This window comes from Manis pentadactyla, chromosome 10, assembly GCF_030020395.1.
Source record: "Manis pentadactyla isolate mManPen7 chromosome 10, mManPen7.hap1, whole genome shotgun sequence".
Lineage (NCBI taxonomy): Eukaryota > Metazoa > Chordata > Mammalia > Pholidota > Manidae > Manis > Manis pentadactyla.
This window is the reverse complement of record NC_080028.1, coordinates 57,572,374-57,598,559: the sequence shown is the minus strand read 5'-3', so window position 1 is coordinate 57,598,559 and position 26,186 is coordinate 57,572,374. Positions and strand designations below refer to the sequence as shown.

At 36.0% G+C, this 26,186-nt stretch overlaps 1 protein-coding gene across 3 annotated transcripts in view; it reads right to left on the bottom strand.

Moving 5' to 3' along the window:
- MSRB3 (methionine sulfoxide reductase B3) overlaps window positions 1-26,186 on the bottom strand; it is a 218,114-nt gene that overhangs the window by 152,610 nt on the left and 39,318 nt on the right. For all 3 annotated transcript variants that reach the window (XM_036894787.2, XM_036894789.2, XM_036894788.2), the window contains exons 3-4: window positions 21,480-21,588; window positions 19,809-19,886 (exon numbers count right to left, since the gene is read on the bottom strand). In XM_036894787.2, the coding sequence (XP_036750682.1) occupies window positions 19,809-19,886; window positions 21,480-21,588 (187 nt within the window). The remainder of the gene's footprint in view (window positions 1-19,808; window positions 19,887-21,479; window positions 21,589-26,186) is intronic.

Sequence of the window (26,186 nt, the reverse complement as noted above, 5' to 3'; positions counted from 1 at the left end):
TGTGCAAATCACCAGCAGCATAATGCCAACTTGACATAGAGCAGAAAAATTACAACTAGAAGGACCACTGAAAAGCAAATCGAGACACAAATAAACGGAAGTGTAGTCTGTCCCAAGTACAACACAGAATAATAAAGATAAAATACAAATAGAAGGAATCATGTGTTACAGGCAGCTAATCCATGATCATGAAATTTAGGAATGATAAACCAACTACAGTTATCTGGTTTGACTTTAATTGACTCTCCTTTCCTCTGTCTACTCACTGGTTGTGGTACAACACAGTAAAATGTTCTAATAGTGGCAACAACAGCAATGCTAGTAAGAGGTCGCCCTGTGCTGAACCCCTGCTCTACAGCAGGCATAACTCACACACACAAGCAAAGAATCTAGCTGATCCAAAAAGATAAGTATTAAAAATTCATCTCGGGGGATCAACAGAGGTGAGGCTTAGAACCTCCCCCCCGCCCCTGTTCTGAGAGAAATCTTCTCCATACGTGGATGTTTTATGGCCCTTGTCAAGCTTGGATTAACACATAGTATACAGGCACACACCTGATCATCTACATTTGCTCTCTTACAACACTAAACTATGTTTTCTACCTTTATCTTGTATCTACCTACTTCAGCATTTTATTTAAAATAATAATAATAAAGAGAGAAATGTGGTATCCACATATAAATCAAGTATAAAAATCAAATGAGTATTCATATTTGAACTGACTGTTTATAGTTCATAATGCATAAGCAAAACCGAAAGCTTCTGTGATGACTGCCCTTGTAATGTTCACCATGTAACTTATTCACTATGTAAGAATTTGTTCTCCATGTAAGAACTTGTTTGTTATGCTTCAGAAGATTGGAGACTGATGAAAATTAGGCTTGGGGTGGATTAATGATTGTGCATTGAGCATTGACCCCCCTATACAGAATTTTATTGTTGTTAACAACCATTTGATCAATAAATATGAGAGATGCCCTCACAAAAAAAAAAATACACACTTCCAATTGTAAAATAAATAAGTAACTGGGATGTAATGTATAGCATAAGGAATATAGTCAAAATATTGTAACAACTTGGTATGGTGATAGCTGGTACCTAGAATTATCATGTATATAAATGTTGAATCACTGTGTTGTACACCTGAAACTAATGTAATACTGTGTGTCAACTACCCTTCAATAAAAAATAGTTATCTAAAAAAAAAAAAAACTCATCTCCTAGGTTAAGCAACCATTTGACTTATTTAAGTCAGTGTTTGCCAATAAGCAATCATGTGTTTTACTAGTCAACTGAACTCTTTTTGGTTTTGTTTTCATGGAACGTGTATTAACATGTCATGGAACTGGTATCATATAGGAGTCCTATTCTAATGAAACAAATATTCAGTAGATCACACTTCAGGGAATATTGATGTATCTTAAATTTTAGGATAAAACTTGAAATCTAGCAGGCTTCCCAAACTGAATTCATCAACTTTCCTCTCAAGTCAGGTTTAAATATCAAAATAATCTTTAGTAACAGCTTTTTCACCAATCCTCACACCCAAATAGTTGATAAATCTTTTCAGGTCTTACTGTCTGTTCCCTCCCTTACATTGCTATTGACTTCACCCTAACGCAGATAAATCTTCCTTTAGCATCATCCAGACTCATGGTAACCACGCATAAGAATTAGGGGAGAGCTTTAAAATAAACAAACAGATTCTGGTCTCCACCATAATCTTGCTAAATCAGAATTTGGGGAGAGAGGCCTAGAATTTGTGATTCTGGTGAAGAGCTAGATTTGCAAACTACTAAAGTAGACCAGGAAGGTTCCATGGCTTTTCTCCTCCTCCTGAACTAAGCATTTCAGTTCTTTCCCATCATTTCTTCAAGTGACATGGTTTTGAGTCTCTAACCATCAATTACTCTTCTCTGACTGTGGTCCATTTTATCCATAGGTCTTTAAAGTGAGGGTCTCATACTGACCACAGAGTACTCTGTCTATAGGTTGGCCAATTTGTGAGGGAGTAGGACTAATAATAATTTACTGTTTCCTGGGTTTCTCTAGACTTGACTTTATGCTGGACAAGCAAATCACACTCCTTCCTATCCCATCTTCTGTGGCACATTACCAGTCATTATCATCAACACCAATCAGCGTAAGCACCAGAATGTGAATCATTCAGCAGGCACACAAAACTTCCCAGCATTCTTAAGCCTTACTTACCTAACTGACCCGTGGTCCCTGTTCTAAGTGGCATGCCTCCCTTTCTCTAATGAACTTCAGCTCTGAAAGGTGCAATCTATGCCAATCCTTACAATGTTTTAGTATCAATGTTTCACATTTACAGTGTCTTTTTTTTTCACTTAATTAATATTTCAACTTTTACTTAATCTTTCCAAAAGTTCTTATGACATAGGTATTATCTTCATCTTGCAAATGAGGAAATTAAGGTGTATAGAGGTTAAGTGATTTATTCAGTCACACAGAAAGTAGGGAAAGTTGTGACTTTAACCTCATGTGTCTCACACCTTAATCATAACTTTATCCACTTAAAAATCCAAGTACAGTCACTTGGCCATCATCAGAAAATTAGTACCAATTAACACCAGAGTGTGATAGATGCCAGATGGTGAATTACTCAGCAAATGAACAACCAGCCAAAATACAGGGAGGCATTATAACATAACATAGGAACTGAGAAGTCATGCCTTCGGGACAGTCAGACCTGAATTTGCATCCTGGTTCCATCTCTTATTGCCAGTGTTACCTTGAGTAAAAGGCATACATTTTGTGAGCTTTGGCTTTCTATTTGTTATTAAGAATAAGGGAGATCATTTTCTTTAAGTGCTTAGCATAAAGCCTTCCTAAGTACATGGTAAGCCCTCAATCAACATTTTAATCTCTAATTCAAACATGATAAACAATTAATTAAAATAAGACGGTTGGATATAAATACAAATCTTTTGACCTTGGGGTCCTATTCTTCATCAGTTACCTCCAGGTATCTGGGAATAGGGCAACATAAGGACTATGGGAAGATGGAAGATAGTCATGTGGAAGAAGAAAATTTGAAATGATGCTTGAAGTGGAGGTCAAAAGAAGAAAAGTGGGGTTTGAGCTAAGTTTAAGCTCCTAGCAGGTACCTTTCTGGGGTTATCATCACCATTACTGGTCACATAGGAATAAAACAGAGAGAATAAAAAAGAACAACTTAGAAGAGAAGGCAGTGAATAAAGTATCTACTCAGAATGTGAGTAGATTATTGAACAGACAGAATGGAATTGGGCTCTCAAAAATAAATTTGGAATTACATTCCATTTCATTCTTTCAAATTATCACTGAGAAAAGATAGATTTGGGAATAGAGAGATGTTTTAAAGTAAGATTTTATAATAAATTTTTCAGTGTAACACACTGAGTAAATGTAATATTAAAATACTGAATATTTTCTTATTATCCCAAAATATAAATTCATCTTTAAAAAAATCACCTACAATCTAACCACCCACATATAACTACTGCTAACATTTGGTACATAACTTTCTAAACTGTTTTATATGAATTTATTTATAGATAAGTATATTTTACAAATATGGAGTCATATGTAATTATTGTTTAAAAACTTTCAATTTATTTTAAATTTCTCCACCCACAAACTCCAACCCCTCCCCAAAGGTAACCACCAGTCACTTCTCAGTGTCTGTGATTCTACTGCAGTTTTGCTCATTTTGTTTTGTTTCTATATTCCACAAACGATTGAAAGCATATGGTATTTGTCTGTCTCCACCTGGTTTATTTCACTGAGCATGCTATCCTTGACATTATTCATGTTGTTATAAATGGCAGGATTTCTCTTCTTTTTAAGGCTGAATAATATTCCATTGTGTATATGTACCACCTCTTCTTTATCCATTCATCTATTAGGCACTTAAGTTGCTTCCATATCTTGGCTATTGCAAATAGTGCATTAATAAACATAGGGGTGCATGTGTCTTTTTGAATCAGGGATCATCTTTTTTTTGGGTAAATTCCTAGGAGTGGAATTCCTGGGTCAAATGGTATTTCTATTTTTAGTTTTTTGAGGAACCTCCATATTGCTTTCCACAGCAGTTGCACCAATTTACATTCCCACCAACAGTGTAAGAAGGGTCCCTTTTCTCCACATCCTTGCCAACACTGTTTTTTCTCGTCTTTTGGATAGTGGCCATTCTAACAGGTTGGAGGTGATATCTCATTGTGGTTTTGATTTGCATTTCCCTAATGATCAGAGATTTGAAGCATCTTTTCAGTGCCTGTAGACTATCTGTATTTCTTCTTTGGAAAAATGTCTATTTAGGTCCCTCTGCCTATTTTTTAATCAGGTTATTTGGTTCTTTATATATATTGAGTGTTAATCCCTTATTGGATAAATCATTTATGAATATATTCTTCTATACTGTAGGTTGCCTTTTCTTTTGCTGATGCTGTCCTTTGCTGTACAGAAGTTTTTTAGTTTGAAGTAGTCCCACTTATTTTTTCTTTTGTTTCCCTTACCTGAGGAGATGCATCTAGGAAAAAATTGCTCATGCTTATGTTCAAGATTTTGCCTTTGTTTTCCTATAAGAGTTTTATGGTTTCATGACTTCCATTCAGGTCTTTGATCCATTTTGGGGTTACTTTTGTGTATGGAGTTAGACAGTAACCCAATTTCACTCTCTTGCATGTAGCTGTCCAGTTTTCCCAACATCAGTTATTGAAAAGACTGTCTTTTCCCCTTTGTATATTCTTGTTTCCTTTGCCATATGTTAATTGACCATATATACCTGATTTTTATCTGGGCTCTCTGTTCTGTTCCATTATCTATGGGACTGTTCTTGTGCCAGTACCATACTGTTTTGATTACTGTAGCTTTGTAGTAGAGCTTGAAGTCAAGGAACATAATAACCCCAGCTTTGTCCTTCCCTCTCAGGATTGCTTTGGCTATTCAGGGTCTTTTATAGTTCCATATCAATTTTAGAATTATTTGCTCTAGTTCATTGAAATACACCATTGGTATTTTGATAGGGATTGTACTGAATCTGCAAGTTGCTTTGGGCAGGATGACCATTTTGACAATATTAATTCTTCCTCTACATGAGCACAGGATAACTTTTCATTTATTTGTTTCTTCTTTAATTCCTCTCATGAGTGTCTTACAGTTTTCAGAGTAAAGGTCTTTCACCTCCTTAGTTAGGTTTATTCCTAGATATTTTATTCTTTTCAATGCAATTCTAAATGGACTTGTTTTCCTGATTTTTCTTCCTGCTAGCTCATTGTTAGTATATAAGAATGCAACAGATTTCTGTGTATTAACTTTGTAAGCTGCAACTTTCCTGAATTCAGTCACTGGTTCTAGTAGTTTTTTGGTAGTCTTCAGGGTTTTCTATGTATAATATCATGTCATCTGCAAATAGTGACAATTTACCAATTTGGATCTTTTCATCTTGCCTGATTGCTGTAGCTAGAACCTCCAGTACTATGTTGAATAAAAGTGATGAGAGGGGACATCCTTGTCTTGTTCCTGATCTTAGAGGAAAAGCTTTCAGCTCTTTGCCATTAAGTATGATGTTAGCTGTGGGTTTGTCATATATGACCTTTTTATATACCTATTTTGTTGAGATTTTATCATGAATAGATGCTGAATTTTGTCAAATGCTTTTTCAGCATCTATTGAGATGATCACGTGGTTTTTATCCTTCTTTTTGTTAATGTGATATATCTCATTAATTGATTTAAGAATATTGTGCCATCCTTGAATCCCTGGAATAAATCCTACTTTGTCATGATGGATGATCCTATTGATGTATTTTTTAATTTGGTTTGCTAATATTTTGTTGAGGACTTTTGCATCTATGTTCATTAGGAATATTGGTGTATAATTTTCTTTTTTTGTACTGTCTTTGTCTGGTTTTGGTATTAGAGTGATGCTAGCCTCATAGAATGAGTTTGGAGGTACTCTTTCTTCTTCTACTTTTTGGAATACTTTAAGAAGGATGGATATTATCTCTTCTTTAAATGTTTGGTAATATTTAGCTGTGAAGCCATCTGGACCTTGACTTTTGTTTTTTTGGGAGTTTTTTTATTACCAATTCAATTTTGTTACTGGTAATTGGAATGTATAGATTTTGTTCTTTTCCTGGGTAGTCTTAGAAGGTTATACTTTTCTAGGAATTTTTCCATCTCTTCTAGGTTGCCCAATTTATTGACATAATTTTCATAGAATTCTTTGCACTTTTGTGGTATCCATTCCTTTTTCATTTTTATTTTGTTTATTTGTGTAGTCTCTCTTTTTTTCTTGATAAATCTGGTTAGGGCTTTGTCTATTTTGTTATTTTCTCAAAGAACCAAACTCCAAGTTTTGCTGATTTTTTTCTATTGCTTTATTCTTCTCTATTTTGTTTACTTCTGCTCTGACCTTTATTATGCCCCTCCTTCTACTAACTTTGGGTTTCACTTGCTCTCTTTTTCTAGTTTCTTTAATTGTGAGTTTAGACTGTTTATTTGGGATTGTTCTTGTTTCTTGAGGTAAGCCTGTATTACTACATACTTCTCTCTTGGAACCACTTTTTGTGGCATCCCCCAAATTTTGGACTGTTATATTTTTGTTTTCATTTGTCTCCATGTATTGCTTGATTTCTATTTAAATTTGTTCAATCATCTGTTCGTTATCTAGAAGCATGTTGTTTAGACTCCATGTGTTTGTGGGATTTTTTTGTTTCCTTTGTGTAATTTAATTCTAGTTTCATACCACTGTGGTCTGAGAAGTTGCTTGACACAATTTCAATCTTTTTCAATTTATTGAGGCTTTTTGTTGCCTTGTATGTGATTCTGGACAATGTTCCATGTACACTTGAGAAAAATGTGTGTCCTGCTGCTTTTGGGTGGATTGTTCTGTAGATGTCTGTTAAGTTCATCTGATCTGATTTGTTGTTCACTGCCTCTGTTTTCTTATTTATTTTCTGTATGGTTGATCTATTGATGTAAGTGGTGTATTAAAGTCCCCTAATATGAATGAGTTGTAGTCTGTTTCCCCTTTAATTCTGTTAGTATTTGTTTTACATATTTAGATGCTCCTTTATTGGTTGCATTGATATTTATTATGGTTATATCCTCTTTTTGGACTGATCCCTTTATCATTATATAATGTCCTTCTTTGTCTCTTGTCACTTTCTTTGTTTTGAAGTCTATTTTGTCTGATATAAGTACTGCTACTTCTGTTTTTTCCTTGCTGTTAATTACATGAAATATCTTTTTGTATCCCTTCACTTTCAGTTTCTGTATGTCTTTGGGTTTGAAATGAGTCACTTGTAGGCAGCATATAGATGGGTCTTATTTCTTATTCATTCTGTCACTCTGTGTCTTTTGATTGGTGCATTCAGTACATTTACATTGAAGGTAATTATTGATACGTATGTACTTATTGCCATTTTATTTATCATTTTCTGGTTGTTTTATAGCTCTTCTCTGTTCCTTTATTCCTCTCTTATAATATTCTCTTATTATTTGATGGTTTTCTTTAGTGTGGTGATTGGATTTCTTTTTAAATTTTTTTGTGTATCTATTATAGGCTTTAGGTTTGTCATTACCGTTAAGGTTCACGGATAGCTTCCTAACTATAAACAGTCTATGTTAGGTTGATGATTGCTCTATTTCAACACAATCTATTTCAAACACAATTGCTCTATTTCTTTTTTATTCATCTTCTCCATACTTCATGGATTAGATCTCATAATCTGCATTTTTTTGTGTATCCCTTGACAGATTTTGTATAGAGTTGGTTTTACTGTGTTTTGTTTTAATTTTGTACTTGCTTGGTAAGTAATTGGTTTAACATTTACTGTGGGTTTATTTTCACTGCTGAAAACTATTGGGGCTTAAGAACATTTTTACATAAGTCCCTTTAACATATTCTGTAATGCAGGTTTAGTGGTTATATATTCCTTTAGTCTTCATTTATATGGAAAATTTTAATTTCTCCTTCAAATCTGAATGATAATTTTGATGGGTAGAGGATTCTTGGTTGAAGGTCCTTCTGTTTCAATACATTAAATATTTCATGTCACTCCCTTCTGGCCTGTAAAGGTTCTGCTGAGAAGTCTGAAGATAGTCTGAGGGATTTTCCCTTATAAGTAATCTTTTCTCTCTCTGGCTGATTTCAATACCATCCCTTATTCTTAATCTCTGTCATTTTAATCATTATGTCTTAGTGTTGCCTTCCTTTTGTTAGGGATTCTCTGCACTTCCAGGACCTGGGTATCCATTTCCTTTCCCAGATTGGGAAAGGTTTCAACAATTATTTCTTTAAAGAGACTTGCTACCCCTTTCTCTCTCTCTCTCTTATTTCTATTGCCCCTATTATATGAATATTGTTTTGTTTGGAGTTGTCACAGAGCTCTCAGCATCCTTTCATTTCTAGAGAGTCTTTTATCTCTCTTTTCCTCAGTTTCATTGTTTTCCTTTTCTCTAATTTTCTTCTCATTCATTGTTTCCTCTACTTGCAGCAATCTATTATTTATTCCCTCCTTTGTATATTTCATTTCAGTTACTATGTTCTTCAGCTCTGAGTGGCTATTTTTCAACTCTTAGCTCTCTTTGTTGACGTCCTCCCTGAGATGGTCAATACTTTTCCACAGATCAGTGAGCATATTTATGACTTACTTTGAAATCTTTATCAAGAAGATTGGTGATCTCTGTTTCATTTAGCCTTCTTTCTGGTGTCTTATCCTGTGGTTTTGTTTGGAACATATTCTTCTGTCTCCTCATTTTGTCAGGGTTTCTGTGTTTCTTCTTTTGTATTAGATGGATCCACTATGCTTCCTGGTCTAGAGAGTAATGGCTTTATGAAGAAGGAGTTCTGTGGTGCCCAGAAGTTCAGGACTCTTTACTCTCCAGTGCCTGGTTCTCTTTTGCAGTGGAGCTCCAGTTGCTGTTGGTGGGCAATGCGTGGGGCTGCCTTTCAGTCTGCTGGCAGTGGTCTGCAGTGAATGGCAGTTCACCTCATCCAACCCTTTGAGATCAGAGCCGCAGCACTTCTGCTGGGATTGTTGTGGGCAGGACCACCCTCTCCCTGCCCTGCAGTGGTGGCGGAACTGCTGGATTACTGTGGTGGGCAGGACAGTCACATGGCAATGGGGCTGCAGTAGGGCATGCTGCACTGGGCTGGGCTTCCTGTGCTTCCTCCCTTTCTTAATTAGATTTGACAAAAATGGACAAAACTTATTAATCTTTTCAAAGATATACCTCTTGGATTTATTTAACAGTTCTACTTTTTTATTTTTCAAGTTAATTTATCTGAGTGCTTTAAGGACTTTTCTCCTTGCCTTTGATTTTCATCAGATTTGGTGTGATGTATATAAATGTGATTTTCTTTATATTCATCCTTTTTTGGACTTGAAGCACTTTCAAATCTATGATTCAAGGGTTTCTTTTTCAGTTTGGGAGAAATTCTTGGCTATTATCTCTTCAAATATTGCTTCTTTTTTATTATCTTTTTCTTCCCTTTCTGTGGCCCTAATGTTACACTTTCTTCTACATCCTGACTTCTTCTATGTCCAGTATGCTGTTAAATTCATCTTTTGTGTTTATATTTCAGTTATTGCATTTTTCAGCCCTAGAATCATTTTAGTCTTTACAACAGATTCCAGTTCTGTGGTAAAATTCCCCATCTTGTCATCTATTTTCTTGAATATAATTAATCACAGTTATTTAAAAATCTGTATCTAATGACTTAAATGTATGGATACCTGGGCCATTTATAGACCTGCTCCTTTTGTCAGTTTATTTCCCTTGGTCTTTTACTTTGATATACCTGGTAATTTTTGATGAATGCCAGACATAGTGTATGAAAAATTAGACTCTGGATGATGAAATCTTCTTCTACTGAGGGTTCATCCTATCCTCTGATAGGCAGATAGAGTGGGGAAGGGAAGGGGAAGATTACCTTAATCTAATCAGGGACTGAGCCAACTTGGGACTGGGTTGTCATATTTGATAAATTTGGTCCACATTTGCTTTATCCCAATTACCCTGGTATGCTGAAACTTAAGAGAGCTTATTGTTAAAAATTTAGGAAGTTTGGGAGCCAGTTGTTAAATACAGGCATTATTAAAAAATAAACTACACAAACTTATAAATAAGTTCTATTAGAAACAACGGTAATAAATACTCAAAACTCACTTCTAAATATTTAAAATAAATTTAACTGTTGTCTGTTATTTGCATCTGTTGTATTTTTACTATAGAAATACTATATTATGGTATTACTATACACCTCTTCCCAACTCCACATTCAGTGACACCATATTTGTAGCTTGAAATATAGCCCATGATGGAAGTATTTGCACTGCCAAAATCAGCAAACACTACAAATCAGAGCTTGATTTATTGTTTTATTGATTGTCTAGTCAGTTGTGTTCAACTGAGGATGACTTTAACCCCTTGTGGGTTACCTGGAGAAATTTTTTTTGTTTGTCACAACTCAGGGGTGGACAGGGAAAATGAGAGGGATGGGTGCTATTGGCACCCAGCAGGTAAAGTTGGGGATGCTATAAAACATCCTAGAATGTATAGGGCAGCTCCCTGAAACAAAGAATTACCCTGCCCAAATGTCAATAGTGATACAGTTAAGAAATCCTACTGCTTGTATCTCTGCTTCTGAATGTCTGGAAGCTTTGCCTTTCTTCCCAGGCCTAGAATTGGCAAATGCCTGCAAGATAAATACGGGTATTATATCCCCGTTAATTTTATTTTATTTTTTGTCATTATTTTTCTAGAATTTTGAGTTGACTATTTAGGTCCGTTGTTTTTAATCTTCCTCATATTTAATGATAAACATGTTTGACTATGAAACTTTCTTTTGATACAGCTCTGGGTAGCTGACCCTATTTTTTGTCACTTTTTGCTCTTTTCAATGTTTCCTTGTCAAAGGTCCCAGCCACAGACATTTTCATCTTTCCCTTAGTTGGAATAGCTGTACCTTGGTGGCTGCAAGCAATGCCTTTTGTTGAAATAAGCATACATTGAAAGTAAGTTCCATGAGTGGTCTACAGAGAACACTTTGGAGAGTGTGGTAAGGGATAATAAATAAGGGTGTCCATAACCATCTACTTATGCTTTCACCATTCTAGTACCAACTTAAATCATTTAATTCTACCCTTATTCTTGACTTAATGGAATTAAACCATTTATTTAGCAAATAGGTTAAGTACCAAGGATATGCAAAGTCCTACATCCCTGCATTCAGTAGAGATTTCTAGGATTACATAATTCCTGAGTCATGACCTATTCTCTCAAGAAGTTTATAGATTTGTTGCAAAAGACTAGCAAATAATAAGGTATTAAAATTCTCACTCATCTAAATCAATTTGGGGAATTCAGATTCCAAACTAAATTTTTCAAATTATCGAACAGAAACTGAAAATAATTTGGGTGAGAGGGGATCACTGGGTCACATAATATATTATAAAATGTGGTAATGTTGGAATTGAAAACAAACTACACTGACTTAATTTTGAGAACTTTATATTTGCATGTTGTTTATACTTTACCATGTAAATTTATATAAAGCTGTGCAGTTTTTATAAGCCTTACTTTATACTTATATCTTTATATCTTTTATAGCATGTTTATATAATTGTTTCATTTGATACTGTAGTGCTGTGAGTTAGAAATTGATGCTATTCTCAGCATTTTACAGATGAGAAATGGAATGTTTAAGTAACTTGCTTATGGTTACGTAGCAAGTCTGTGCTGGAACTTTACAACACTTTTTTCCACTTGGTACTCTGGATGGCTTCTGCCATCTTCTTTGTTATGGGATGAGTTATTTATCCATGTATAAGATGCATAAAGACATGTATCTGAATGAAAGTTTATACAATTCTCATTTATCAGTGACCATGTTTTGAAAAGAGAATTATTCATTTACAAGAAAGAGCAGCTTTGTGGATTGCCCCGGAAATACTTGCTAAAACTTATGCATGGTTTTTTTAAACTGTCTTTAAGTAATTTCAAAGCCTGTGAGCTGGAATAATAACTATTCATTAATTTTCTGATTCATGTTTATACAAACAAGATAAATTTACATGGATTACAGTTAAAACCTTTGCCTATTATATTTCCCAGTTTACTCTAACTATCCATTCTAATTCACTAAGAAGAATCTAAGCTATTTCAGTTTACATTTGGAAAATTAACTAAAGAACTGGGACTGTGAGTTGGGTAACACAAAGCTAGATATCTCTTGCCCCTCTTCTCCCACAACACACATACATACGTACACATTCATACTCACATGCTCAGCTCTCCAGGGATTTTATGTATAGGTATTGCTTCAGTTCTTCTCTGTGTGTGTATATAACTTTTAAGTGGAAAAATGCCATTACAATTATCTTTGCATATTGCTAAACTTTGAATCATGCCTTGCTATAGTTTTCCAGTTTCTCAAAATGGAGTTGTTCTTTCATTTATTTTATGCTATTTATGTGAGGTTTTGGGGGGAGTACAGGGGTTGTTTTTTGTTTTGCTGGTGGTTTAAATGAGTCTGGCATTAGCAATGTTTTTTGCTCCCTATCTTTGCCAGTAGCTCCAGGAAGTACTTTTCTTAAAATCTAGCTGTGGTCCTGCCCTGAGCTTTCAGATGAAATGAAGATAGAAAAGTAAATCGCTGTATTACTGATACTTTTCCTGTCAATCATTGTATGTGGGGACAAGACAGGAATGGTCAATGGAATGAAAGATGTCAATTTTACATTCTCTTCAAAATAATATATGAGTTATTTAGATGTAACAAAAGTTTATGCCACTACTAAAAAACCTAGTTCATTTCATTTAGTTTCTAGAGCAGTTTCATTGTATTGGAAAGCGTACTTTGTTAAAGGATTTAGAATTCAAATCTTTTAAATTTAAGTTAAATATACTTTGCTAAAAATTAAGAAACATATGCTGGAATTATGAGCAATTTCCAGCTAGAGATCCATGAAAAGAAAGCTTGAGGTTAAGGTTATATTACTCTTCCCAGCAGAATTCCATAGTGACTGGAATAGTTTATGAGTAAATATATAGATAGTGTTTTAAAAGGCTGAGAAAATGGGATCTGAATAGAGAGTCAGAATGGCAAACTCTCTCTCCCTCCTCTTCTTTCCTCTCCCCCACTCCCTGCTTTTACATCTCCTCCATCCCTTCATACACATACACACAAACACACACACACATTGTATCAGAAGGGAAAAAATTGATGTTGAAAGTCTCCTTTAGTAGTAAATGAAATAGCACGCATAGAAGAGCAGAGTTGAGTAAATTGTGTGTGGCACTGTACGGGAATTTCTTCAGTGAAAGGGCTTATGTTCTTAAATAGCTGAAAACTGGCTTGTTTACTAGTAGCTTAGAACAAACTACACAGGAGGCTCATGTGTGACTAGTTCTGCAGCAGAGTGCCATTTGAAAGGCAGAGACACAGCTGGAGCAGTGACTCATCACACTAATATCCACTGTTAACAGACAGACTCTCACTAATCAAGCCTGTACTTTCTCACATTATAAGGAGTTTCTTAGGCTGTTGTGATACTGTATGTTCCCAAAACTTGATCAGGCCACTTGAATTTAACATTTGTTGAATACCTGCCACATACTAGGCATTTTTCTGCATTTAGTTCTTACACCTGCTTGCTTTCATTTTCCCCCATTTTATAGGTGATGAATCTGAGGTCACACATCCAGGCTAATATAACTGGTTCCCCCAGTTGCAGGTAGCTCAGGTCTGTTTCATTGTTCGATGAAAATGAAGATACAAAGAAATTTCAAGATAGAAGGAAAGCCATTTAAGATAGTTCATATTAGCTGGCCTAAGCCTTCTCAGAAATGTAAGAAGAGAATTTTTTTAAATGGTGAAAATTTGGAATACAGCTGCTTGAGAAAATGTAATGGGGAGTCAATAAATAAAAATAGAATGACCTTCCAGATTCGATAACTAGAATCCTGCCCATGATCCCAACTGCTGCCCTACCTCAAAGATGTTGAATGGCCTGATTGCTTCCTGAACGCTGGCTGACATCTTCCTGCCAGGATTCAAGGGACTTCCCTGGGGATAACAACCAGCCTGCAGCTGAGTCCCTCCTGATGACACGCCCTGAGGGAACTATTTATTTTGGCTCAGCCCTCCCCAGACTGGAATGGTCTTCAATATTCAACTTATATACTATGACAAATACAGGTTTTTCAAGGAATTGAGGTTGTGTGTGTCTGTGTAGCCAAATTATTTGTGCCAATTATTCTAAGCAAAATAAACAGATTAGAGTATCAAAACAAAATATTAAAGCTTTGTTTTTCTATAATTCTCTAACATTTTTCTTTTCTAAAAGTTTTTGTAAATCCATTTGTATACTGGCTGTGTGATCTTCACAAGGTACTTACCTCTCGCAGTTTCTAACGTGTTATTGTAAAGCTTGCAAGAGTTAGTATGTATAAAGCACTTACAACTATGCCTGGCAAACGGTAAGCACCATATAATCGTTAGCTCATATTTTTATTATCATTGTTTTTCTTATTATCATTAGTGAACCTGTATAAAATGAGCTGTTAATTCCATGCAAGGCCTGATAACTAAATGTTTACAGAATTAAAATGATCCTATGTGGTTCCTCGAAGTCTTAAAATTATCTGGAGCTGATTACACATGGATAATGTTGAAATTCATCAGCTAACAAGGAAAAAGAGTTGCCATTGAGGCTGTTGTATCCCTATCTCCTTTTCTTTTCACTCCCAGAAATCTATCTTGGACATTTCCCATTTTCATCATACAATTGTCTTATTCAAAATTTCTCCACAGTCTATCCAACCCATTCAGACAGGCATCTGATGGACAAACAAATATTTAATGACTAATACGTGCCAAGGGCTGGGGATGCATATGTGACTAAGGCATGGCCTTGCTGTTGTGGAGTTCACTTCTTAGTGGGCAGACAGGCACAGAAATAGGTAATTACAAACAAAACATAAAGTGCAGTGATGGAAGTGCACACAGGTGCTATGGGAGTAGAGATGAGGGACACCACAGTCCACCCTGGAGGGCTCAGACAGGGCTTCTGGAAAGAAGGAAAAATGCCAGGCCTTAAAGGATTTTAAGTAGGAATTTAAATGTCTCCTCTGGTATCCAAGAGCTTCCTTAGTTGGTCCCCTTCATACCTCCAGCCTTATCTCCCTTTACTCCCAAAGTAACTCACCTCCCCACTACTACTGGACCAGTTTCCTAACTACTTTCTTGAAAAGTCCACTTTTGATCCTATCTCTTTGTCCTCTTCTCATAGGGCTTCTCTATCAGGCCTCCTCTACCTGGGATAAAACTAAACCCTTTTCTCTGGTAAGGTAACTAAACCCTGGTAAGGTGTGGTCTCATCTCTCCATGAAAACTGGTCCTGCCTTCCATGCCGTCATACACCTTGCTAGTACACACGGCAGCATTTCAAACAGGCACATTCGGATAGACACTATCATTTGTCCATATTGTGTAATTGTTTATTGTGTTTTCTTATCACTCCAACACAACTCTAAGTATCTTAAGGAAGAAATGGTTCATAAATTTGTTTCGTATCACTTAGCAAAGTGTCAGCCAAAACAAAATGTAAGTAGTTAAAAATACTGTATGAATTAAATCATCTCACTAATGACTTCTCTGGTTTATCTGATATGCAGTAAATTCATTTTATGAAGTTTTTGAAGTTCAAATAACCAGAAGAGAGAACATTCTTAGTCTGTCAGCTAATTTACTACCTGAAAGTCAGTAGTACTACATGAGAAATAAACAAGCTTGGTAGAATTTGTGAATGTGAAGAAAGTGGAAACCATGGCATAAATTACACATTTGGTTTATAAGCAGCCTGTAAATAAGGTTCTTGTACTTAGCAAGCAGTTAGAAAGCAGTATATGGTTGAGAGGGAATGTATTTAGGGTAGAGCACAAGTTTGAAAATGAAACAAGAATAATTAAATGGCCTGTTTTGTGAGGAAGTATTATATATATATGCATCAGTCGAGTAAATGAGAGTATACCACATGTGAATGTGCATGTACACACACGAGTGTGAGTAAGGTAAAAGAAATGGCAGTTGGGAATACGTTTTCACACTGTTAAATATTGTACACTTTCAAATTTAGCATTACTTTCTTCATGTCTTTTTATTTCTTATCTGTTCCTTCCCACTGTTACTTCTCAAATTGTTCCTCTTAGTCTTTCTACCTAATTTTCTTCCCTCACTCCCTGCTTGCTAAAAAACAAAAGCTCCACATGCTCTCACTCACATACATACACTGCTCAATTCTTTGTGTCCAAAGTATGAAACCAACTATCTCAAGAGGAAATTTGGCAGTGATGCCATTAATGCCCTACACTAGCAAATGATGTGCAAACTTTTGCTCATGAATCCCTAAAAGAACTTTGAAAAAATGTATATGTATATATAAACTCTGTACCAGTTGTCAATTGATTGCCTCTCACCTCTAAATCCCTCTTCCTTGTTTACTCTGCCAAAATGGATCTGGGATCTTTTAAATATTTTTGTCTTTGTCAGCTAACATGATACTAAATTCTGTCAGCAGAGGGCACAGGAGAAAGATGGCAGAACCGAAATTTCCTTCCTGGTTTCAGCATGCTTGCTCAACAGGCTCCTGCAGAGCCTGAGGCTTCTCTGGCATCTGGCTTATGCAGTGCATGTAACTTCTCTCCTACCAGGCCCTTGCAACATGGGTGGCTTCTCTGGTACCAGCTGCTGCGGTATGAATGGCTTCTCCAGCACCCAACTTCTCCCGTACACACAGCTTCTCCAGCACCTCGCTCCACTCGCACAGACTGCTTCTCCAGCACTCAGCCCTTGCAGTCCCTTGATGACTCCGGTGACAGGCTCCTGAAGCACAAGCAGCTTGTCCGGTGCCAGGGACAGCCTTCAGGGATTAGCACATGGCGGCCAGGAGCCGCCCCTGCCGTTCCCCGTAGGCGGTTTTGTAGTGGAGTGCCTCCAGTGAGACACATCCCTGTAAACAGCTTTCCCCACGCCCCAGAGGGCAGATGTCCAGCAAATTCCAGAAGTGAATTTCCAGAAAGCAGCACCATCATGGCACCACAGTGACTTCCCTGCCATGCCCTCTCCAGCAAGGTCTGGATCTCAGCTGTGGGGTGAGAAGGAAAGCAGGGCTCTTTGGGTTCTCTCTCAGTCCTAGGGGTCGTGATTGCTTCTTACATTTGCTGTTTCTGCATTCTTAAGAATTTCCATTTACTTTTTTACTAGCCAAGTCCCTCATTACTACAATCCTCTGTTAAAGGTAGTAATTCTTGAAATTAAACTTTCTTCTTCAAATTACTCTGTGGTTTCTGTATCCAGATTGGATGCCAACCGATACATACTTTTTCATATATTTTAAAGTGAAAGCTAAAATTTCTTACCAAAAGTTTAAATAATTGGGGAAAAATTAGTTTTCTGGTGTTCTACACATAGATTACATGCTTAAAATATATTTTTGCTGGAACCTTAGAGCTACATGTTTAGGTCATTTAATGAATGGAGAAGTCTACCATATAACCTAATTTGCAAAGGTAGCCCCTCTCTGTCATAGCTATCAATCAAATCCAACTTACTCTCTGTCAAAAAAAAGGTGTCCATTTTTCTAATTTGAATGTATATGTTGATACATGTTCTCATGACAACCATCTTACTTAAGCAGATTGGTAGAAAATGGATAGATAACAGATGGAGAGATAGAGACAGATAAGCACACAGCAGGTGGGCAGACTGAGCCTTGCCAAGATGAAATAGTATTTCAATACTTTTCTACCAGTTCAATATTTTTCAATATTTTTGGCCTTACTTTCATAGGTCTCTCCTTCAGAAGTAATGCATTTCTGAACTGCCTTTTGCTTGATGCCTTAGAAACTTTATCCTGGGACACTAAATCAGAATAAGATTTGGGAGGGGTGAAAGGCATGACATCTTTTGTGAAGTGTGAGAAGGGTGTTGATAAAGGAGACAGGAAGAAAGAAGTGGCCAACCACAGCCCCTCTCAGACACAGCAGTTTCAGAAGAGAGTACATATACATAAGCAAGTTTAGGATCAGAAACCTGGTTCCCTCAAAACTGTCCATGCCCTATGGCCCCTGGAAGATCTTTATGGACATCCAGGGTACAAGTTCTCCAGGATGAAGACAGCAGTACCAGACCAATGAACTACTGCATTCCACAACAGAGGCTAAAGCAGGGATATTTCCCTAAAAACTGACAAGAAACCAAATAAGAAGCATGCAATTAAAAAAATAGAATAAAAGTATTAAACCATATGCCTTAAAAACTTAGAAAATAAAAGATTTTCTTACAAGAACACTAAAGGAAATAGAGGCAATATCACATCAAATGTGAAACTCCCTGGCCCCCACCAGTACCTAGGTTTGGATAGGGGTCTTGCCTTTACTATTTGTGACTCAAAAATCTCACATGGTTAAATTCTTCATTTACAGTGGTTCTGTTTCTTATTTAAAACAGCAAGTTTTCCTTAGGTCCATTACTTTACTGAATCACATGATAGGGAAAGATGGAGAATCTAAAACAAAAAACAAAAGGGATGTGGCCTATTTGGGATATTAACAAGTTTAATATGGCTCAGCAACTATCTCAAGTGTTATATCAACTATTATGACACAAGCTAAAGGTGTTGAAATATAAGGATGTGTGTTTTCTGAGAGGAAATGGGTGACAATTGAACGGCTGGTTTTTTAACATGAAGAATAAATACATAAGAATTCAGAACAGATTCTCAACCAACATTAGTGTGCAATAAGGTTTTTGCAAGTTAAGAAAGACTTTAAACTTTTAAAAAATCCTTTCTAGGAAACTACTGTTTCGTGTTATTTCTGGATAATCTGTAAATTTGAGTGTTTTTAAAGGGAAACATTTATGGAGAGATATTAAGTACGTTTTACATGCTACAAGTATCAGATTCCTGTTTGTTCATTTCCCCTAAGAAATTTGTAATTCTGTTTTAAATAAATGACACTTACTCTCAGTTAAGGTTTCTGTCTTTTAATTCCCCCAAAATCAACATTCTCCCTTGGGAAGTACAGGGTTTCTAGGATTTTCTCCATCCAAATAAATAAATTTTGGTAAAGATTTTTCTTCCTTGAATAAGATCCATAATCTCCAGAATGCATTGCCTGGATTAACTATTTTGGTGGAAAAGTCTATGTACTGTCTGTTTTAGAGTAAATTCTTGGGATCTTTAAAATAAGAATTTTGGATCAATGCAAAAACTGTTAAACTCATTTTATGTAATTTGTTAACATATGTATACGTATCTGTTATAATTCCTATGTTACTTTCAATAGAAGTACTGCTCTCTTCATTGCAGAAGTATGAATAATCACCTTCGTGAATATTATTCAAACTGAAGGACGCACATGCAGAACTTTCATTATGGTGCAATAAATAAATTCAGGGCCATCCCTTGATGAAAGAAAAATCAATAAATACATAAACATCTCTAGGCTCACCAAAATTGCTTTCATAGCTCTGCTAAGCAGCATGGTTAAGGCAGTGAACAAATTACTGTATTTTAAAGATCCAAAGAGAGCAAAATCAGCCAGTCTACCAAACTGGTAATTTATCATTAAAGTCAGTAATTACTTTTGGTTTTTTTTTTCTGGGGGGTGGGGGTAGAAATCACAGACATAAGAAAGTTTAGTAATGTGAAGATTCTAATGTGGAAAAGCAATAACTAGTTTGTTGCCATTGTGATATGTCCATATCCATAGGTTTTTAACATACTTACTTGAACAATGGAGTTCCACAAACAACACACTTATATATTCCAGGATCTTTGTGATGTGTGTATTCTCCTTCGAAGGCACTGATAGACAATAAACAGAGCATTAAAAAAAAAAATCAAACAAAGTGAGCATTATTTCTTCTAGAATGTATTTGCTTAAAATATATTTATCTAATAAATCCTTCAAGGGCTTTTTGTCCTAAAATATATGAACCAAACATATGGAAATCTGAACATTACTAATGTATTTCAAATCTATATAAAAAATGTGCATTTAACTACTCCAACCTAGCGCAGATTAAATTTTTTTTTAAATCAAGCCATCTTTATGTAATGCCTAGAAGAAACTTTTTCCTATCCAACAAAAAAAAAAGTCTGTAGTTGAGATTCATGAAAAAAACATTCCTACATAAAAAAAATTTCTGCTGCTCTACAGTGTCCAAGAGGATAGACCGAAAATGCAGAAAAGTCCAAGGCTTCGAGTAGAAGGAGTCTTATTTTTTGGTTTGAAAAGGAATATTGCAGCTTTAAGGGAATATTTTTCTAAGTTAACAATCTTAAAGGCTAGGAGGTCATTCAGCTAATACAAATCAGCTGCGCGAGCCCAACAAAACGGCTATGTGCTCTGCAGCTTGTTTTTATTATCCTTCCACCCTCTTTATGAGGTCCAATTTTTTTATAAACAGAATTTTTAAGAATGACCTAATCTCCAGTTGTTTGTGTGCATTAAATCATTTTGCTAGTCATGTACACAACAGGACGGGTAGAAGTTGTCCTGGGCTGAGACTGACATCCACCGAGAGCTCATTGTGTGGTAAGCGTGGACTGTGTCAGAAATTCAACATTTGTTAACTTCAGTAAACAGTATATACTGGGACAGGAAGAGAGTGTTGCCTATTAACAAGCCCCCATGTGTGGTAAAGAGCTCTTTCAGTTCATGAATGAAAACAAGAAGTTACATCATTAATAAATTCAGATCAGAGGTAAGTTACGGCCTTGTGCCAAGCTTCGTGGTATAAATTAGACAACAAAATGGTTGGACCTTGGCAAGTTACCTTTGAGCTGGAATCAGCTGAGAGAGACTTTATTCACTGAAAACAGTCTTGGAAGTGAACAAACTCTTTTTTCAGGACGTAGGGCGAACTTCCAAGGACCAAAGCCATGTGAGGGCAGTTATTGAAAATTTTTGACATTCCAACCACAAATGAGCCAATAAATACTTTCTCCACATGTGCTTCAAAAAGAAATTGGAGTGGGGTAGAGAAGAACTGAATTATGCTACCTTCTTTTTGCAGCCAAAACGTCTACACTTACAATGGCCACCTTCAAAATTTCAGCATCCTGGCACGGTGCCACGTCCCTCATGGTTTTGCTTACTCTGATGTCTTCCCAAAAAATGTACCTAAATCGCTATTACTTCCACACATTTTGTAGTAAACTAAAAACAGGCCCTTAATAAAAGCCTTGTGACTTTACATAAGATAGAGTGTTCATTAAATGGGGGGAAGAATAAATAAAACTTAGTCTTAACCTAAACAATACCATTCCAAACTTTTCAGGGATACCAATTGGTAGAATGCAAACAACTGTATGGTTCTTTAAATTAAATGGCCAGGGAAAGGACTTGGAGGGAGGAGGAAGAAACACAGCTCTTGCTTAATGACTTTCTCTTACCTTTCAGTCCCTTTCTCCTGAGTGACATGGTACTGCAGGGGTGTTAGCCGCTTCCTCAGCTCCTGCTGGGAAAAGACCACCTTACAGTTCTTTTTATCCCTACATGACCCTGGAGAGAGAGGATATGGGGAGAAGGAAGCTTTTTAGCTTAAATCCTAAATACTTGCTTTGGCTGGCCGCCACAGCCCAGCTCCTGCAGCCACTGTCACTGACCAGACCCATCCCCAACATGCTAGCAAACTTACCCGAACTGCAGCAGATTATTTTTCTCAGTTAAAAAAGAATGTTTCTCAAGATTCAGGTGATGCCACTGGAGAACGGGCCATGTGCGCGGCCAGCGCTGCTCGTATTTTAGTAAAAACTCACTGAACATTCACTAGATGGTAAAACATTTCATGTTTTCCAATACCTTGACATTTTTTTTTTTCAAATGAAACCAAAAGGCTTAAGTCTTTTCACAAGCACTTACACTGTATATATAAGATGATGGGCATATTTTGTTAGGCAATAACTCTCCATTCAGTAATATTGAAACTTGATAGAAGACCTTGAAATCTTCATTGTTCCATTCCAATCTGTGTATTATAAATGCCATCCTTTCTCTTTTTTTGAACTCTAAAGATGTATTTTTTGACTAGGAATTGCTGTTCTCTGTGATTCTGTCAGATGCTTCACTAGATCCCACAAAGTTCTTTAAAAAAAATGTCTCTTTAAAGACTGTATCTTACCATGTCAAAGAGGCAGCAAGAAAGTTTTAATTGACTCCAGGAGAAGGTGTTTACACTAATGAAGATTCTTTAAGTTACAAAGAAAAGGTGAGAAAGATAGGGAGGAGAAAGACAAAGAGAAGAAAAGTGAATTTGATTTCATTTAGAGACCTACATTTTCTTTTTTGCAAAGTATATGCAGGATGACTTCACTGATTAAATGTATTTGGTGAGACAATTTTATTGTGATTCTAATAATGGCAGCTTTTATTTCAACCCATACAGACTGAAATAAAAATGTTCAGATAACACCTCCTTATATGTGCTATTTTATTTTACTTGCACAAATGATTGAAAAGAAATAGAACTCTAGGACAGGTCAACCCTTACTCACTGCAGTGAAATTGCTTTTCTTTGCCATCCATCACAGTGGGAAAGAGGCTTGCAGGTGTCCCGACATGCAGAAATTTACCATTTTTTGAAATCACTAAAATAAAGCTTGCTTAGTCTCCTGATATTAAACTCAACTTCTTTTGAAATATAAAGAAATATGATTTAGGAATAGAAATGTTTTCTGCTTCTTTAAGGCACCCAGTGTCATAGTACATGAGATCACTGAAATTAAACTGGGAGAAAATTAACTAACTAGTTACCCTGATTGTGGGATTGAAGGATATCAGCTTCCAGAATGAGAGTCACCAAGATAGAGTGGTTGATTCTCTACGAGAAAATATGGAGGCAGGGAGAGAGAAAACCAGAGCCAGAGAGGTGCACCTTGGCGTGGGCCTGTGGGCTGTCAAACAGTGCCTCTCCTGACTTTGCACAAAACCTGTTGGCCCTGCTCTGGCCTGGAAGAATCCCCAGGAACAGCTGGCGTAGCACTACCATGGTGGTGGTCTCTCATCCCACTGGACCCCATATCCCACTAGGCATTACCTAAATACCTACTACTTACCCTTTTAGTGTTTTCCTGAGAAAGGTTTGTCCTGTCAGAAGAAGCCTCTCCACAGGCTGAATGCAGAACTGCCCTTTCTTAAAGAAAAATCAGTTGACTGTGACAGGCGAGTTTCTGCTCAATTCACTGTTGACTTCTTAAAAGTTATCTTTTTGTTATTGATTTGTTGGAAGGGTTGCATCTTTGTTAATTTTGTCCCCCAAAATTCATTAATTGCAAATTTAACACAGCAAAATATCTTGGTTAAAATTATTCTTTCTAATGGCATGGATAATTAAAATCTGTACAATTAAAATTAAACAACTCTGCCCAAAATATTTTTATTGATATATGTTCATTCATACAAAAAGACCAATTGTGTTCCCAAAGTTGAGAGAATTAAGCTACCCATCTGTATGTCATTTAGTACAAGAGAAGCAACTGCAGGTTTAAATTACATGGTATTGGATTGCAATTTCCTAACATTGGATGCTTTTCTGCTTTTTTACCTTGAGTCATTTACTAAGGAGTGTTCATAAAAAGTAGCTTAAAGCACAGATGCTTGCAAATCGTTTAGGCAAAGATGTTTCTCTCTTTTTCATTCCCCCTCTCTCAAAAATCTCTCTTTTCTGAAGAAAAAGAATAAAACTGTTGGTCAGTATTGATGAACCATGTCAAGTATTTGTGCAAGGAGAAAAGGTAAAATTGAAAACATCTGATTGAAGTAAATAATACAAACATAAAAGCTTTACTGGTGAATGAAGGGTATTGAAGAGACTTTATTTCATAGATTAGAAATTACTTTTGATCTAAACATTCTTAAAAACAGATTGTTTTCCACTATGAACCGTCTCATTAACTGTGCTACAGAGACCTCATTTGAATGGCAAGCTTTGAAAGAGTGCTGCTGTACTCTTTTGTTAGTCTCCGTCTTATTTGGGAGGGGATAAAGATTTCATTCCCGCTTTCTTTGTTTGTCTTTCAAGAACCACTAAAGCAGTATTCACACAATTTTGTAGGAATGTGCCCTATGTCATAGCCTACAAATTATTTGGTTTTGGTGCACTTAAAGGTCATCTTCCAAATTAGCAAAATTTTCCTACATCCTGGCTTTTCAACCTTAAATATAAATATTGTTTCCTAACTGTAAGTGAGGTTTGCTCTTTAAGAAATGCTAGTGCCTATTTAAAGTGTCAAAATCTGAACAGTTTTCTTCTTTGTCATACTATGTTCTCAAGGTAATTAGGCTTTTAAAGTGTGCCTAATAGCAAAAGGAAGTATGTGAAGACTAGAAACAACTGTGATTTTATATTAAACAACTGAATGAGAAGTTAGATTTTAATAATGTCTTGCCACATCATTTAATAACTTCCTGCACAACTGAAAGTTATACTATTACATTAGATCTTCTATCATCATAACCAAAAACTGGCGTATACAAACATAGAAAGGCTTCACTTTTGTCTCTGATTTCCCTTCTCCCTATCAGACTCACTTTTCTAAAGTCATATGGTACCACTGTTAATTTTGAAGAAAACATTTCATTTTGAAATTCTAGAATAATTCATTGGATAGTTTCCCTTTACTATCTTCACTTAGGTAGTGTAATTTTCTTATTACACAGGGTAATTTAACAATAGTATTATATGACATCTGTTTAATGACCTCTAAATTGGCCTAGAAGTATATTAGGGAAAGATTTTTCCCTTTATTTGAAAGTTTAATAGAATACTTAGAAGGCACAAGGGAATGTGTGTGTGTGTGTGTGTGTGTGTGTGTGTGTGTGTGTGTGTGTGTATATACAACACAAAGTGAATTTCAGGGGATAATACTGCCACTTTTATATCTCATCATAACACCATTCCCTACAGTGTAACTGTGGTGAAGATGAGATCCACCTTGAACCCAGTCCAAGTGTATTTATTTACTGAAATATACCCAAAGTCTCTTTTTATATTAAGGCTTGTTCCATGTTGGTGCCACAAGACAGTATTGTCTTCAAATTCCAATGGGAATCTCTTACTCCAAGTTAAAAAAACTTACAGCAAGAGTTCATGTTCTGGTTCCACCTGCTTCCCAGTCATGTGACCTTGGACAAGTCAGTCTATGTACTGACACCCTCGCAGGTCTGCTATAAGGCCCACAGAAATTACCACTTAGCAAACACTGTCTGAATAAATGTAATATCACATTATCCTTCTGATTACAGTAAATTCTGACATTAAAACTGTACTTTAAAAGGTAGCCAGATCAGGTATTTCAGTGTGTTACATTTTTTTACTAGTAATTATTTTTCTATAATTCCCTCAGATTTCCTACAGAGAACTTTCTCACAAGTTCTCTTTAAAAATGATTAAAACAGGACTTGAAAGAAAAGAAGAGAAGTAAAACATGATTGCCTAATATGTGCCAGGCACATTTCTAGGATTTTTTACATCACCACATTTGATCCTCTCAATAATTTTAAGAGAGAGAGAGAGGTCATGCCCATTTTACAGATATAGAACCTAGGCTCAGAGAGGTTATAACATAACTTACTAAGGACAAGTAGCAAATAGGTATATCAACTCAAACCCTGGGCTGTCTGACTGCAAAGCCCATGGTCATTATATATTCTGTGAGGAAAAATTATGTTACAACTGTCTTCTTTCTTCTTAAATTATGCAACAACTTTCAGCTTTAAAAACTATCACTAACAACTTGAGATAATATGGGAGAAAATTAATTATGGCCACAGTACATCCAGAAAAATAAATACATTTGTCTATTAGCCAAGGTCTGTTTTCTCTGTGTTCATTCCTTCAGTACAAGGTCAGTAACAAGGTTCAAATGGTATTCTCACAAAGTCCATAAAACAAAAGGCTTTTAAACTTCCTGTTAAGTAAATCAGATGTTACCTAAGTCTTAGAGCACTTTTAAGTCATAAATCTTATATTTCAGTGTAAAATATCAAAACAAAACAAAACATAAAGATCCCATAACTTTAATTTTGGTTCTAGGATCAGAAAGAATGAAACTTTTAAATGTCTTCCCAAGATAATAAATGCATGAGAAATGCTCAGACTA